Here is a 17,976-nt window from a genome sequence, read left to right on the forward strand (position 1 = left end):
AATTCTAAAGCAACTTGCCATAGAGAACATTCAGCTTTGCTTATAAGCAGGCCAATTACCTGGAAATCAGTTTAGTTGGAAAAAGACACTGGCTGAAAATGAGTAGATCTTATTTTAAATCATGGTTCTTCTACCCATGAGAAATAATCTAGAACAACGAACTGTACCTCAACCTTTGACTTCAATTTGAAATGAAGATGTTGACCCAAAACTCCAATTAGTAGAAAAGCACAGTTCATAAATTCTACATGGTATTATATTTTACGTTTTGGTAGAGGCCAAATGGTCTAGCCTTACAACTAATTCTGCTGAAAACTAAGTTACCCATTTGGAAATATATTTTGGAACTCTGTCCTTGTGCTTGTTTCAAGGAAAATACAGAGGGTAATTTAAATAATCAATCACCACAGAAACAGTATAGCGATGTGAACACTGTAAATTCATTTAAAGACATATCTTCTTACATCATAATCCAAGAAATCTTATTGTAAATTTCAAATTGTGGTGGTGTGAGTGAGAAGAAGTAGAGGTTGACCTGTAATTCCAGCACTTTGGGAGGCCAAACTGGGTGGATCACGAGGTCAGGAGATCGAGACCATCCTCACTAACATGGTGAAACCCCATCTCTACTAAAAAAATACGAAAAAAAAAAATTAGCCAGGCGTGGTGGTGGACGCCTGTAGTCCCAGCTACTCGGGAGGCTGAGGCAGGAGAATGGCGTGATCCCAGGAGGCGGAGCTTGAAGTGAGCTGAGATCGTGCCACTACACTCCAGCCTGGACAACAGAGCGAGACTCCATCTCAACAAACAAACAAACAAACAAACAAAAAAAGAAGTAGAGGTTGAATATTTTCATGGCAACCACTGGATGGCAATAGACATTAACAGTGAGTGGGGATAATCAATACAAAAGCAACTTTCTGCTTTACTTGACTTTCTTTGAGTTTTCAGAAGTAGAATCAAACTGAGCTCCTAGAGATGTTAGGGAGAGGTAAACAAGAGTGAATTTGGGAGTTAAAGAATTAGGTTTTGGGACACATACTCTGCTTTTGCAAGTGCCTTGTAGGCAGATAAATCTCCCAAGATTTCAGTGCTCAGCCAAGAGTTGTAAGAAAACAAAGTGCCTGCCAGAAGGGAAGAGTTAAGCCAGAATGTTATATTTACCAGAATATGCAACTTTGAACTGGATTACTATTAGTGGTAGTGAAATTTTGATCTTGTGTAATAAAGTCATGCTGGTTACTCTTGATTTGTGAGTGGAAGACTACAACTCAACCCCACTCCTCTCCCTCTCCTGCTACAAATTTTCCAGGCTATGAACAGAGATCACCCAGAGAACTCCTCTCACCCAGGAGGCCCCAAACTACTGAAACAATGAATGGTTAGCTCCTCTGTGTCCCCACCATATACTGTTGGGACCTTTGTTCTAGTGGCATTGTGGGGTGCAGAGATGTTAGGTAGCATCCCCTGGATGAGCTGGCAAGACCAGGCTGTGTTTACATGATCTCCCCTTCACTCTCCCATAAGGAGACAGAAGTCTCGAAGTAAACAGTATACATTTCACTTTAAATTCTACTTACCCACAAGAACCATTTAAACTAACATCTAAGCCCAAACAGAAAATCCAACTGGCCTTGGAAAAAGTTGGGTTACTGGAGGAAAAATCTGCCAAAGATTACTCTGGGGACGTTGAGAGATCAGCCCCAACATAGTCCCTAGAGTAATGATTCTCAAGTTCTCTGCCTCAACTGCGGAGCTACTTAATGAAGCAGATGCATAAGCACCTTCCTAGTAAATCCTGGGGTGAGCCTGGGAATTCTGTATTTCAACAAACTGCTTCTGATATAAATGGTCTACCAACTACCCTTTGAGAAACACTATCTAGAAAAACTGATCAGTTCCACTGAGCCCCTAATCTGCTCTTCCTGCCACTCACACACACTTCCACAAGGAGAGAGAAAAGTCCCGGATCAGTGCTTTGCCTAGCCAAGAGGACCACCATTTCAACCTAGGTCACTTAAAATCCAGGAGTGCCATTACAGAGACGGGGCGACTCAGGAATCTCTGAGTAAATCACCAATAGAGACCATGGCCGACTGCAGTCTTGAGCTGAAGTAACCAGACTGAGTGATGTACTTGCCCCAACTTGAAGCCCCAGTTTGAGTATCTACTTTAAAGCTGCCTTTGCTCTAACTTCAGCCTCTGCTCTCCAACAGGCTGCTGACTTTTCCTTGCCTGTTAGTAAAATTTTGATTCATATTTGGGTTGTTCTTTAGACTTTCTGAAGCTTTTGTGATTTCTTGGTCCTAGGCAAGCATGTATCTAACTCTAAATAACCAACTTGCTCGACCATAATCCCTACTTATCTCACTAGTGGTCTTATTTAACCTCCACAAGTGCCATATTGGACCATTCCAGCTCCAGTGTCAGCCACCAAAACATCACCATCACCTAAATACATTAAACCCATTGCTTAGCCAGGGAAATATGCTAGATATAGTGCTCAAATAGAGAGATCATTTCAGTGCTATCATAATCCAGATGGATGAGTTTTTCCAAAAGCAGACACACAAAAAAATGAGTTCAATGACTAACGAATCCGCATCAAAGTTTGGGGTATTTTTCCCCATTGTAAATATTTTTGCATCTCTTTGTAATCATTGTGTTGACAAAAACTGAAATATAATTTGAGGGGTACTGGGGATAAAGTCACCCCTACCACCAATCCAAAGCATCGGTAGGTCCTATTAAGTCCATCTCCAAAACACATCTCAAATCCATCCATTCTTCTCTATCTCCAACGCTACCACCTCTCCAAGCCATTGCCATCTCATGCCTGCAAGAGCTTCCTAATTTGTCTTCCTGCTTCCATGCTTGCTTGCCCTCCTTCAACTCTTTCTCCCTACAGCAGCCAATGTGACCTCTAAAAAATGCAAAGGAGGTCATGTCACTTTCTAGTTTAAAAATCTTTCTGAGGCTTCTTAGAATGCTTAGGAAAGACCAAGCTCAGCACCATGGTGTGTGCATGGAAGGGCACTGCCAATCTTCCACCTCCATTTCTTGCCATTCCTCCCCTTGCCTACCACATTCTAGCAACATCAACTTGTATCCCATGTATAGAATATCCCTAGAACTTTCCTGTCTCTGTCTGGTCTTTGCATTTTCTATTGTCTGGAACTTGCTTTAACCAGCTCTTGCCACAGTTGACTTCTCAAGTTTCCTCCTGCTCAGAGGCCTTCTCTGACCTTCCTAAGTGCCACCCACCACCAGGTAGTCTCTTACACATCACTCTGTTGATTTTCTTCTTAATGTCTACTCCCTCTTCCACCAGAATGTAAGCCCCATGAGGGGTGGATTCAAGTCTGCTTTGGTAACCACTACATTGCTAGTGTCAGGCACATCCTATGCCATATTGGTTGAATCAAAGGAAAGACGGATGTATGAATAGGTGGGACTGGCATAACCTTGAGTGAAATTTATGTATTGTATTTTTGTATTGCAGGAGTGTTTTGTGGGGTCACAAAGATAGAATCTAGAAGTGCAGAAACTATGTCTATGAGGGTCCCACCCAGACTTTAGAGGGAAGTAGGGTTAGTATTTGAGAGTAGAGAATCTCCTTGACCTCATGTTGCCTCTGAGAATTAGAAGTATCTGAATTATGTCTTCCAAACTCCATTATTATAAGTGAGGTTGATCTATGTGTGGAACAGAGGAGAAAAGAGCCTGGATAGGGAATTAGGATTGCCATTTATTAATAAATAGGATCATTATTTCTTGGAGGCATAAAAATGTTTGCTGCCTGGGAGCTCTCTCTCTACAGGCAAGTTTAAGGTTGACTCGATTCCATTTTAGGAGCTGATCAATGCCCTACTGCATGCCCAAACCAAATTTACTAGGAGGGTTTATTGTGTCCCAAAGATTTGGTATTAAAAGTATTACCAAGGTACAATAACCATTTTAGATCTTTACACACATCTTGGAATTGAAGTGGCAAGAATACCTGTCCCTAGAAATAATAAGTGCTGGAGCCACCAAGATTTGCAGCAATTCTATCCAAGGCTGAGAAGGAAACCCCACCACTCAGTGAAGCCACCATTTAAAAAAAAAAAACATAGATCGATATGCAATTGGAACAGTGCTAACTCTGTGACAGCTTCAGAAGGAAAAGCCATGAATTCAGCTGGCTGCTGGCAGCCTCATCCAGGGTTGCCTAGACCAGAAGAGCTCCTTCTATCACTGGGCAAAGTCTCATAAAAGTAGCTTAGTTGCTTTCAATAGTCTAAGGTGGGCTGGTTGCGGTGGCTCACGCCAGTAATTTCAGCATTTTGGGAGGCCAAGGCAGGCAGATCACTTGAGGCCAGGAGTTCAAGACCAGCCCGGCCAACACAGCAAAACCCTGTCTCTACCAAAAAATACAAAAATTAGCCAGGCATGGTGGTGCATGCCTGTAGTCCCAACTACTCAGTAGGCTGAAGCAGGAGAATCACTTGAACCTGGGAGTGGAGGTTTCAGTGAGCTGAGATCGTGCCACTGCACTCCAGCCCGAGTGACAGAATGAGACCCCATCTCAAAAAAAAGAAAAAAAATAGTCTAAGGTGGAAAATCGATGTCTCCATCTAAGTATTTCCATGGCATAGCATATACAAACACAGGAGTCACACTTTATCCAGCAGTTACTGGTCCATCTTGTTGAAAGCTGACAAAGAACAGCAGCTTCAGTGGAGGGGTATAGAGCTCAAGTGGAATCTAACACCTGTACTATGAAAGAAAGAGACTTTCCAAGAATGTTCATAGCCTGGTATATTAATACAGTCTCATTAAAGTGAATACATACAGGACTAGGGTATAATGACTTTTTTTTTTTTCTAGAATTATGAGAAGAAAGTAAATGGGTCACACTTATTGTGGTTCCCTCCCAAATATTTTAGGACAGAAGTAATATCTAGTATAATAATGAAAAGTAATAACAAACATCATAAATGCTAGACAGATGAAAATCTATTCTATTTGAGAAGACCTCCACCTGGTAGCCATCCCACAAATCACCCCTCCAAGGAAAAGACAGGTTTTTCCCTGCCACAAGGGGCTGAGCCCTCCAGGCTCAAGCTGCTGTAGCTGCTATACACAGAGGAGGCCATCGGTGAGCAGGCTGCAGAGGCCTGCCTCCCAGGGTACGGACAGGCACCTCTCTAACAGAAAGAGATAGAAACAGCTGAGTCCCCCTCAGTATCTTTAATTTAAAAGCATGATATGTCTAAGGCATGCTCACCAACATGTTTTCTTAGAAGGTCTGGGCTGCTTAGCTCATCTGTTTACAATAGAAATTCTCAAGCTTCAGCGTGATTATTAAAAGTGCAGATGTATGCCCCAGCCAATTCTCATTCTGTAGTTTTGAGGTGGGGGTAGAGTGAGAATCTGAATTCTGAACAAGCACTCCAAAGGGTTCTGAGGTACCTGGTCCCCAAGCAACACTTAAGTCCTTGCTAGCTTAAAGAAATATTTCTCAACCTGGGTCACTGGTTGTGTACTTTAGGGTTCCAAAAAGAGAATTTTTACATTTTTGTATTTTTATTTTGATATTAATTTTTCAAATACTAAGAACATTCTGGATCACTCGGGTGATAATTTTATAACCAAACACTACTGCAAGACTTCTACTGAAGTATTTACAGTCAGGTCGGCACCGAGTACCTTTAACTTTGTCTCAGGCTAATGAGTCTTTACTTGGATCCAGACTTAGTTCTTTTAAACGATTTTGTTGCTCTCCAATGGATGGATGAATGAAAATTCATTTTACTCAACTCCCTGTTGGTGTTTTTTCCAACTTTTTCATTACTATGAAAAATGCTATAGGAAAGATATTCATATGTATCTTTCTAACTCTATTTACACATGTGTATAATTTATATATTTTTGCCCACCTGCTATAGCATTTCTATGGGATAAATTCCTAACAGTATTCAAAAGGTATGAGAACTTAGAACTGTAAGAGGGTTAGAGTCCTGGAGGTTGAGTGTTCACACTCAATGACATCACTTCATTTGCTCAGGAAGGGAATAGAGGAAGGAAAAGAGCAAATTTTGACAAATTAACATGGACATACTGAATTTGGGAGGTCTATGGGATGTCCAATACACAGTGAGGGAAATCGGCTTGGAGTTTAGAAAAGAGGATTTCTTCAAAGCAAGAGATTTGAGAAGTGTCACACATAAGGCAGTGCCTGAAAACCTACATGGGTGACAACAGCCTTGACAGCAAGGATATGCGGGAGGAAGAAAGACAAGGATAGAACTCAGGGACAACACAGAGGAACTGGAAAGGAGGTAGCAAAAGAGATTGGAAAAGAGGTCAGAGAGTAAGAGGAGAACCAAGAAAGAGAAACATCAGTACGATAAGGGAGGAAAAAGTTCTGAGAAGGAGTGAACAATTTCCATGTGAGCTGATATTGTCCCTAATTTTATTGTTAAATGAAATAAGTTACAAAACAGTATGTTCAATATAATGTTACTTTTTCAGCGAAAAACTATATATTCTTGAATACTTAAAGAAATTCTCGAAGAACAAGAACAACAATAAAAAAAGAACAATACAAAGGCCTGTGGTGATGTGTGAAAATTAGGGATGGGAGGGTTGAGTAGGGAACTTTTAACTTTTTTTTTTTTTTTTTTTTTTTTTTTTTTTGAGACAGGGTGTCTTTCTTTGTTGCACAGGCTGGAGTGCACTGGTGTGATCAAAGCTCACTGCAGGCCCGACCTCCTGGGCTCAAGTGATCCTTACACATCAGCCACCTGAGTAGCCGGGACTACAGGCATGCACCACCACACTCAACTAATTTTTGTATTTTTTGTAGAGATGGAGTTTCATCATTTTGTCTAGTCTGGTCTTGAACTCCTGGGCTTAAGTGATTCACCTGCCTTGGCCTCCCAAAGTGCTGGGGCTACAGGTGTGGGCCACCATGCCCAGACTCTGCAACTTTGAATTCTGTGCCATTTTGTACAGTTTGAATTTATTACAACAAATATACATTACTTTATTATTAATGTTTTAAGGACTGATCAGCAGTATGATATTAGATTACCAGAGAGGACAAGAAACATGAGATTGAAAAGAGGCCATTTGGCAAGAAGAGAGTTGGTTTCAGGCAGGAATATGAAAGCATACTGCTATCGTCTAAAACCCTGCTTCCCTGGCCGAGCGCGGTGGCTCTCACCTGTAATCCCAACACTTTGGGAGGCTGAGGTGGGTGGATCACGAGGTCAGGAGATCGAGACCATCCTGGCTAACATGGTGAAACCCCATCTCTACTAAAAAAAAAAAATACAAAAAATTAGCCAGGCGTGGTGGTGGGCGCCTGTAGTCCCAGCTACTCAGGAGGCTGAGGCAGTAGAATGGCGTGAACCCGGGAGGCGGAGCTTGCAGTGAGCTGAGATGCGCCACTGTACTCCAGCTTGGGTGACAGAGTGAGACTTCGTCTCAAAAAATAAATAAATAAATAAAATAAATAAATAAATAAATAAATAAATAAATAAATAAAACTCTGCCTCCCAAGCTTTAAAGTGTGTAAGAATCACATATGCACTTATGCACAGGGGATCTTGATTCAGTAGGTCTTGGAAGGAGCCTGAGATTCCCCATTTCTAACAACCTCCCACATAATATCAACATGGCTGGTCCAAGCCGCACAATTTTGAGTTGCATGATAAGTAATCAGAATGCAGGAAACAAGCTCAAGGGCAAAGACACCATGATTTCCCAACGGGTGTCTCCCTGGAATATGAACCCAACGGCACACTCTAATAAAAAGTATTCTACAATTACATAGGTTTGGTAAATATCACATACCTATCCTGATTAATCACACTGGGTATTAGTGCTTTTATGAAAATTTTTAAATTGGCTTTTTACTTGGACATTCCTAACAGTTACGGCTAATCTTGTAGAAAGGAAAACACATCTACCTGCTTTAGAATCTAATGTTTATAACAGGTCATCCTAGAAGGTGTAGGGGAGCAGAAATACAGGGCGGCAAGAGCTCAGGGGTGTACAAGGAGGAAAACTGAAGCATGAAGAAAGAACTGTGTTTTGTCTCCAGTGCAATAACTGCAGAGGTCTCTGAAAGGTGAGAAAGCTCCAAAAGTAGGCCTTGTTAGAGCACGTGCACCAGTTACCCTGGTGCTCCTCCATGGTACATGCAATGATGCCATCAAATATCTGTCAAACCTTATCCTAAATATTATTCTAAATATTTCTAGGCTCTTCTGAAATTCTGTCCAGCATCAGCAGGATGGCTCATCCCCTGGATACCTGTGAATGCATAAACTTAAATGTGTGCATACTGCCAGAAGCTTCAGTGGACAAGAGCAGGAAACCACAGAAGCTGACCTGACCTCACTGCTGCCAGAAGTCAAGCTTGGCATGAGCACAAACCTGCTGTCCACAAACAGTGATTAAGAACAGCCTGGGGCTGGGCGCGGTGGCTCACGCCTGTAATCCCAGCACTTTGGGAGGCCAAGGCGGGCGGATCGCCTAAGGTCAGGTTCAGTGAGCCAAGATCATGCCATTGCACCCCAGCCTGGGCAACAAAAGCGAAACTCTGTCTCAAACAAACAAACAAACAAACAAACAAAAGCAGCCTGGGGAAGGCTGGGCAGCGCTGATCCTTTCTCACCTGCTGAGACAGAGCAAGTGAGACCAAAAAGAACCTCAGAGCTCAAATTGCCTGCTGGCATTGCTGAATCACCTGCCCAGGACTTCCAGTTCTTGGCTGCCTCAGAATGGCCTTTTAGACTCTTCATAGATAGTGCAGTGGAGCAGTGAGTTTCAGTGGGAGACTAGATTTCAAAGGACCCCTCAGTGCAGAAGAGAGCAGAGATTATTCACCTTGGCACGCTTTCATCTTTTGAAAAGACTGCCACACCCTCTTCTCTACCTTCTAAACTTGGCAGCACAGGGTCCAAGCCATATGGGGCAACTTGTACAGAGATTCAAATAACATGAAATTGGCCATAAAAGATACTCTGAAGCCTTTGCATTCACAGCTGCAGTTTTCCATCTCCTCAGCTCTTCATCAGGTGTCTGATCAGTCAGTCCCAGCTGTTCTCCTTGTCTCTCAATAGGCCTGCAAAGTTCCCTTTTCTCTTTAGCCCTCAGATTTATCTACTTTTGAGAATAAACATATTTGAATAGCACTGTGCACACGGTGACTATCTCAGGAACATTAGTTAGGGGATAAAATGGAGACACATGCCTGTTACAGTACAGTGACATGAACACATGCTCAGCATGAGTCAAGCTTGACTGTTTTGGGGCCCCAAGGGGCTGAAGGTTGTTCATGTTAGTACTTTTTCCTGTGGTTCCCTGCAAGCTGCAGCGTCTTTTCTTACTATGTCAGGATAGTAGCAAAAAAACCCAAAATGGTTTTAAGATTGACCCAACAAACACATTCCCACCGTTAAATTTGTCTTCAAGTATCTTCCCTATCACACACACTAAATATGCTTTCAGCTCTTTAACAAGAGCTATTTGGGAAGTCAAGAGTCAATTATATCAGCTCCCACACCATGCCACATGTCTGAGCCACAGCAACTATGTATCTTTTTATTTCAGTCTTCTAGATTCCTCCATTCTATTCCAATGTGTTAATTTTAAAGAATTTAGCAGCTAGTTTCCAATTTAAAATAACAAGAAAGATTTTGTCCTCTATTTTTATATGAAGCACTTTAACTGCCGCTAACATCATTGAAGTTAGCATAGACACAGGAAAGGGGGTGCACCCTTGAAATCACTTATCTCCAAAAGGAAAAGGCAAAGAAAGCACTTCTAAAGGAATGAAAAGTAGAAGAGATGGGTGGGAGGGGACCTTGAATACAGTTGTTAGGGTTTGTTTTAAAGTCCTACCTGAGTGTTCTCTCCCCAGGAACTGGGTAGAAGTTCTCAAACTTCACCCATTAACAAAAATAGAATGAGCAGGACCTCACTTAGTCATGTGACTCTAATTCCTTTCTTGAATTCCATAAGACAACTGCAATCAGGTGTGGTGAACGATTTTTGGGGAAGAATCTCTTGTACACGTATAATGTCTGGAAAACAAATAATGACTTCCATTTTTCTTGCATTTGAAGACTCACCTCAAAATTTTTCATAGGGAGAACATAAGGACCACATTAAATTCATTCTAAGTAATAAGAGACTTTAAAAATGAATGAATCACCTTCGGTCTTGCTCAGGGATAAGAGAAAACTCTGGACTCAACTGTGGTCTCTGTCTTGCCTGACTCACTGGGACACAAAAACCTTATCAAGGCCCAAATCCCTTGCCCTTGGGTAAGAGAAAGGATGGAGCTGAACTCCATTTTGCATACTTAAGAAACAGACCTGGCTGGCAAAATAGAACATGCTAGTGGTGGGTTCCAGCACCTACAGAGACTGAGCAGGGGAACTGGACCAGAGCCTGGACAATAACAAGAAAAGCATCGCTTTCCTGGGGGAGGAAACCCAGCCCTGGAATAGAAAGACAGGCGCATGCACTCCATTCAGGAGATCCTGGAGTGAACACAAAACCGCTCATTATTAGAGAGGCTGGGTTCAGCCAGTCCTGAGTTGCCCTGAGCACGTGGTTCTGCCACCGACTTCTGTCCCAGCTGCAGATCTGAATTCTCTCATCTCCTCCCATCCCCCTTGGAACTGTTCTCTGGTCAACTGTTTGATCAGCATGGGGATGACTCCAGGGCTGAGCCAGAACCGCCCCTGCTGAATGCTCAGAGCACCCAGAGGGAGGACACTAACCAAGCATCCCTGCTGCAGTGGGATCCTTTACCTTTTTGCTTATTGAGAAACAGCAGTGGGGGCGGGGCGCCAGGACCTAGAGGCCCAGGGCCCTTTGTGGCCGCAGGACTTTGGTTGGAACTCGCGTCTTCCTCAGGCTTCCGTGGCAACGTGGGCGTCTCAGGCTCCAGGGCTCCGTCTCCAGGGGGCAGCTCGGGGCCAGGCTGGGGCTCAGCTGAGGGGTAGTCGAGGAAGGAACCCGGCTCGGCCAGGCCCCGCCGGCTTGGCGCACGCTCCTCGGCCCGGACGCCCGTCTCCTCCCGGATGGCGTCCAGGGCGCCGGGCTTCATCGGGGGTGAGTCCTGCTCCCGCTTGGGGCTCTCCTCCGAGGCCGAGGAGGCGTCGCACGACTCGATGATGAGCTCGCTGTCCAGCTCGGCCTCGCGCTCCTCCCTCAGGATGCTGTACTGGATGGATGGCGAGGCGGGCGAGGGCGGCGGGCCGCCCACGTGGCCAAAGCTCACATAGCCTGAGGGCAGCGCGTCCTCCGCGGCCATGGGGTCCTCGGACACCAGCTCGATCTCTGAGTCCCCCGACTCCGCGCTGCTGGCCTCGTGGTCCAGGGGGCTGGGGATGGTTGGCGGTCCGGACCTGGCCTTGACCTCGGGCCTGTCGGCCAGCTGACCCACCGGCCGTGGGCTCTCGGTGGTTTCATACGATAATCCCTTTGCTTCTTTGATGGCGGTGATCAGCTCATCCTCGGAGATGCTGCTTTTCCCCTGGGATTCTGCAGCAGATGGTTCTGTCGTCCCACAGAGCGAAGGAGAGCCAGGGAGGCACACACATGGACAGACAGATGGACAGAGAGAGGAGGGATAAAACAAAATTCCATTAGGCGAGATGTTTTGTCGTTGCTTGAGAAACACATATCTCATTAGCACAAAAATAATCTGTTTCCAGGGCTATGCTGGAAAGACAGGCCACCTGAACTAAGAGGCTAATTACTGTTATGGCCCAATTAATCAGTGTTTTACAGACCTCTCTATCTTCAGCTAGCTATTTTAAAAAATGACCCGGCAATATCTTAGCAACAGAATCTCAGCTGGTGTTCCTGTTTCAATGGAGAGAAGATTCTACAAGTCATCGTTTTAATTTCTGATTCATTCTCTCAGGGAACTTTTTCAATTTCACAGATTTTATCAGATAATCTGATGTAAACAGCACTCCAATTGGGCCCACCAATATCAACAAATCTGAAAATCACCCATTATTCCTTGTCCATTGCTGTTTATATCCTCTACTTTAGCAAGACAAAGGCAGGTAGTTTTGAGCCTTGGATACAACTTGACTTCTGAGCTTTATATTTCCAATAAGAATCAGTATCTTTTTTTTTTTTTTTTTTTTTTTTTTTTGCAACTAAGTGGAGCAATGTAAGAGATCACGTCTGCCAATTCCACCAAGCAGGCTGTGCAGATTACCATAATGGACTATCCTGCAAGGCTTTCCATAGTGGCAGCCCACTGTATTCTTTCCCTTTCTTCTCCTCTCTTCACTACCTCTCGAGAAGAACAAAACCTGAGAGTCACTCCTGGTCCCTGGATGAATGCCTGCCTTCTGCCTGATGTTTATCCAGATGGCCTAAAGGCTACACTGGCAATCTTGCTGAGCTTTCCCTCCCATAGATGAGAGGACCTGGGATCACCATGACAACAGTGTTCAAGAGTTTCGTTTTCCCTTGACATACAGAAGGGCTTTATTTTAGAATATCTTAGTGGGATCTGGTCCTTTTGTTAGCAATAACTAGTTGCATTTATCCAAAGCTTTGAGGGATCTGTGGCTTTAGGACTGTGGGAGAACCCCAAATGGAAAAAACATTTTAGATTTTCCTAATTATTTATGAATCAGAATTGATTTTATTCTTTATCCATATTCATTCATCTGTTATTTATTGAGAACCTAATATGTGTTAGGCCCTTTTCTACACACTTGGGATATATTAGTGAATGAAACAGATAACAAAGTCTCTGCTTATACTCTAGTGAAGGGAACACGATACACAAACAATATATATAGTATATAAATAAAGTATATAGTATGTTAGAAGATGTTAAGTGTTATGGAAAAAAGTAGAGTAGGGTAAGGAAACACAAGTTCTGGGTCAGGGTGGAGATGAGTTTGCAATTTTAAATAGGGGAGTCCGTGTAGGCCTCACTGAGAAAGTAACCTACATTTAACACTTGAAGCAGGTGAGAGAGTGACTCATGAAGATATCCAGAGGAAAAGCACGCCACGCAGAGGAAACCGATAGTGCAAAGGCTCAGAGGTGGGAGCTGCACTGATTCCCAGGTATCATAGGCAGGCCATTATGTCTGGGCAAAGTGAATAAGTTGGGAAATAAGAGATCAGTGACACGGGGAGTGGGGGCAGATCATGTAGGATCTCATGGGGTTTTTATTCTGAGTGAGATGAGAAGATATTGGAGGGCTTTAAGCAGAGGAAGGATATGATCTATGGGTTCCCCCCCTTTTTTAGTAACTTAACAACTACTTCACTATCTCTCATAAGATTCATGTTTTTAAAAATTTATTTTATGATCCTCAACTCTATTTTTACAGGATTTAGTTCCTTAATAAGTTGTACACATAGTTGTTTGATATGATTTCAGACAGCGGAAAAGTGTAAAAGTTTCACCAGCTTACTTCTGAGTGCTTGACTAGAGCACAGAGAAAGAAGATAAGGAGTGGTGTAAATTAAGAAATGTTCTGTACCTCCAGAGCACTGCTAGTAGCAGCAGCATCCTCTGCTGGGTGTCAGGCACTTTTACATATGGAACTTAGGGTCTAGGGACAATAGATTAAGCTACTTGTCCAAGGTCACTGTAGTGGTTTTCTCTCTGCCTGCTTAGATCCATTCCTTTCTTTCTCTGCCCTCTCCCGTGTGCTGAGAGGCTGACGTACATAGAAGGCATACCCAGGATTCCTTCCCTCTCGTTTCTGGTTGTTTTTAGCCAATAGGAAGCCCAAGGGCTGGGATGAAGGAGATGTTGAGATATTTATACTCCCTGCTGCTTCTGAAGTTCCAGCTCTTAGCAGGCTTCAAGAACGCTGTTCCTTCCTCTTGGTCTTTAGGTCTAGGGGTAGTAACAGCTCCCTAATGTTAAGGCTTTGGCATCGTTTGTTAGTTTTCTTGGCCATCTTTACACTTCTGTAAATAGCCCCTTCTTTAACCTCTCTTTAGTCACAACCTTTGAGTGTGTCACTTTTTTCCTGCTAGGACCCTAGATGATATAACTACATGGTTAGAAATTATTTGACCTGAATTTGAATGCATGTCTATTTCATGTGTTTTATACTATATCATGCTACATCTTTTTAAAAGGGGGATGCAGTCTGAGATGTGGCAAGTTACATTTTGGAGCATGAGAAGAAGAGGAAAAGTGAACTGGATAACCACAAGCAAAACAATGAAATTAAACCCCTACCTCATGTCATATTTTAAAATTTCCTTCAAATGGGTCAATAGCCTAAATATAACAGCTAAAATCATAAAACTCTAGAAGAAAACATAGAAGTAAATCTTCATGACCTTGGATTAGAAATCTTTTCACAGATATGACACCAAAAACAGAAGCAACAAAAGAAAAATTAATAAACTGGGCTTTTATGCTTCAGAGAATACCATAAAGAAAGCGAATGCACAATCAACAGAACAGGAGAAAATATTTGCAAATCATATATCTGATAAGGGACTCATATCTAGAATATATGACAAACTATTATGACTCAATAATAAAAGGCAAGCCAATTAAAAATGGGCAAAGAACTTCAACAGACAGTTCTCCAAAGGCAATTTATAAATGGCCAAAATGCACATGAAAATATGCCTAACGTCATTATTCACCAGAGAAGTGTGAATCAAAACTACTGTGGGATACTACTTCATACCCACTAGGATGGTTATAATCAAAAAGTCAGATAAAAACAAGTTCTGGCAAAGATTTAGAGAAACTGGAACCTTTACGCACTACTGGTGGGAATGAAAAATGTTGTAACTGTCTTGGACAAAAGTCTGGCAGCTCCTTAAACATTTAAACACAGAGTTATCATATGATCCAGTAATTCCACTCCTAGATATCTACCCAAGAGAAATGAAAGTATATGTCCACACAAAAAACTTGTACATGAATGTTCATAACAGCATTATTCGTAATAGCCAGAAAAGGTAGAAACAATCTAATATCCATCAACTGATAAATGAATAAATAAAAATGTAATATATCCATACAATGGAATATTATTTAGATATAAAAAGGAGTGAAGTACTGATTTGTGTTACAACATGGCTAAATATTAAAAACAGTGAAATAAGTCAGTCACGAAGGACCACATATTATGTGATTCCATTCATATGAAATGTCCAGAATAAGTAAATTTATAGAGAAAGAAAGTAGATTAGTAGTTATAGGGAGTGGGGAGATTTGGAGGGTGAGAAAAGGGGGTGCAGGGTTTCTTTTTGGGGTAATAAAATGCTCTAAAATTTATTGCAGTGATGGATCACAACTCTGTGAATATACTAAAAACCATGGAAATGTACACTTTAAATGAATTGTATAGTATATGGATTATATCTCAATAAAGCTGTTTAAAAAAAACAGAAGGAAGCTTGGCCTTGAATCTAAACTTGGATTGTATTACAAGTGAAAAGTAATGCTTTTATTATGTTAAGCCACCAAGATTTTGGGATTTAACTGAATTCTAGTGACTACATCATTTCACTCTGGATTGTACCCTTACTGCTTGCCTCAGTTCACCGGCAACTTCCCAATTGCTTTTGAGTTCTCATCTTATTTGTCTTCTCAACAGTATTTGACCCACTGTCCACTCCTCCTTTGGTGTCTGCAACTCTACTTTCTTCAGATTTTCCTCCTAGCTTTCCTGATCTCACCTCTTCCCAGATATGAAATGTTGGTCTCCCCAGAGTTCTTCCCTAGGCTCTCTTCTTACTCCACTCTCCATCTCAAGGTGATTTTACCCATTTCCACCATCACTAGCTCCCAATTCCCATTACTGTGCTTATGACTCACAGTATTCCCTGCCTCTCCTAGAGAATAAAAAGAAAACAAAACAGAATGGGCTAGGTGCAATTGTGTTGTACAATGTTCTAGAGGAGCTTAGAGGAGGTCACTGAGGAAGCTGCACTTGAATTCATCTTGGAACACAAATAGAACTTTGAAAGGCAGGAATTGTCCAAGAGTGAACTCCAAAAGCAAAGATATGGAGGTGAAAAAGGAAGGGGTCTGCTCAAAGAAGGACAAAGTCAAATGTTTAACTGGAGTATTATTGGGAATGATGCAGGGTTGATGTAACTGAAAATGGAAGCAGGCCCCTGGTCATGGAAGGCCCTGAAAACTAGTTTAAAAGTCAATCCTGAAGAAATAGGTATATGGAGGGGCCAAGATGGCCGAATAGAATCAGCTGCAGTCCCTGGCATTCATGGAGAGGAACGAAAGGGACAAAGGAATACAGTACTTTCAATTAAAATATCCAGGTTATCCCACTGGGATTGATTGGGGAAACAACACACAGAGAATAAAGAAAAGCAGGCGGGGTGACAGTCCTCCTAGGAGCGACACAAAGCCAAGGGGAACCCCCCTGCCTTCCAGCCAAGGGAAGCAGTGAGTGACTGTTTGATCCTGGAAAACCAGGCTTCTTCCATGGATCTTTGCAGCTCTCGGAACAGGAGATCCCCTCATGAGGGCCACCAGGGCCTTGGATCTGACACACAGAACTATGTGGAGTCTTAGCAGAGCAGCTGTTCAGGCATGCACAGAGACCCAGAAGCTTTACATACTCCAGCCCCAGGATCCCCCAACAAATGTGCCTGCAACTTAGGCAAGGTGGGAGGTCTGCACATACCCCTAGGAAAAGGGCAGAATCCAGGGAGCTGAGCAGTGTCGTTTTGTGGGCCCCACTTCTATGGCACCTCACAAGATAAGGCCCACTGGCTTGGAATTCCAGCCAGCCACCAACAACAGGGTAGAGCCCGCCTGAGACTGGATGGAGCCCCAGTGGGAGTGGGGGTCACCATCTCTGCTGTTTGGTCAACTCAGCCACTCTAGCCTGCGGGCTTTGGAGAGTCCAAATGGTCCAGTGAAGGAAGGGTCCCCCCAGTAGCACAACATAGGGGCTTTGCCAGATTGTGGTCAGACTGCTTTTTTTTTTTCTTTCTTTCTTTCTTTTGAGACAGAGTCTTGCTCTGCCACCCAGGCTGGAGTGTAGTGGTGCGATCCCTGCTCACTGTAACCTCCGCCTCCCGGGTTCAAGCAATTCTCCTGCTTCAGACTCCAGAGTAGCTGGGATTACAGGGGTGCCCTACCATGCCTGGCTAATTTTTGTATTTTTAGTACAGACAGGGTTTCACCATGTTGGCCATGCTGGTCTTGGAAGTCCTGACCTCAAGTGATCCACCCACTTTGGCCTCTCAAATGCTGGGATTACAGGCATGAGCCACCGTGCCTGGCCAGACTGCTTCTTTAAGCAGGGCTCCCATCCATTCCTCCGCACTAGGCGAGACCTCCCAGCTGGCCCCTCCAGCCACATCTGCCGGCACATATTAGGGACAGAGCTCTGATCTCTCCCTGGGATGGAGTGCTCAGAGGAGGGGAGGGCTCCCATCTGGGCTGGCATTCTAGCCTGTGGACTTTGGAGAGTCCAGGCTGACAGGAGCAGAGGCGGTTCCTCACCATGACACAGCTATTTTGTTGAGGCATGGCCAGACTGCTTCTTTAAGTGGGACCCCAATCCACTCCTCCTTGAAGGGGGGTCCTCCCAGCTGGGGCCTCTGGCCACCCCTGCTCATATTCTCCCTGGGTGAAATGCCTGAGGGACAGGACAGGCTGCCACTTTGGCCATTCAGGCTTCTCAGCTGGTCTAGCCTGTGGGGCTTGGAAAGCCCAAACCAACTGGGGGCTGAAGGGATCTCCAACACAGCACAGCTGCCCTACCAAAAAGCAGCCAGACTGCTTCTTTAAGTGTGTCCTTGATCCCCTTCCTCCTGACTGGGTGAGACCTCCCAACCAGGGTCTCCAGCCACCACCTACAGGCACATTCGGGCTGGCAACAGGTCAGCACTCCCCTGGGATGGAGCTTCCAGAGGAAGAGGCAGGCTGCCATCTTTGCTGTTTCCCAACTTTCACTGCTGATGCCTCCAGGTA

At 43.6% G+C, this 17,976-nt stretch overlaps 1 protein-coding gene across 1 annotated transcript in view; it reads right to left on the reverse strand.

The window, feature by feature from the left end:
- RTN1 (reticulon 1) overlaps nucleotides 1-17,976 on the reverse strand; it is a 280,203-nt gene that overhangs the window by 127,573 nt on the left and 134,654 nt on the right. The window contains exon 3 of the mRNA XM_054447579.2: nucleotides 10,816-11,565. Coding sequence (XP_054303554.2) covers nucleotides 10,816-11,565 — 750 coding nt within the window. The remainder of the gene's footprint in view (nucleotides 1-10,815; nucleotides 11,566-17,976) is intronic.

The sequence above is a fragment of the Pongo pygmaeus genome, chromosome 15, assembly GCF_028885625.2.
Source record: "Pongo pygmaeus isolate AG05252 chromosome 15, NHGRI_mPonPyg2-v2.0_pri, whole genome shotgun sequence".
In the NCBI taxonomy this organism is placed as follows: domain Eukaryota; kingdom Metazoa; phylum Chordata; class Mammalia; order Primates; family Hominidae; genus Pongo; species Pongo pygmaeus.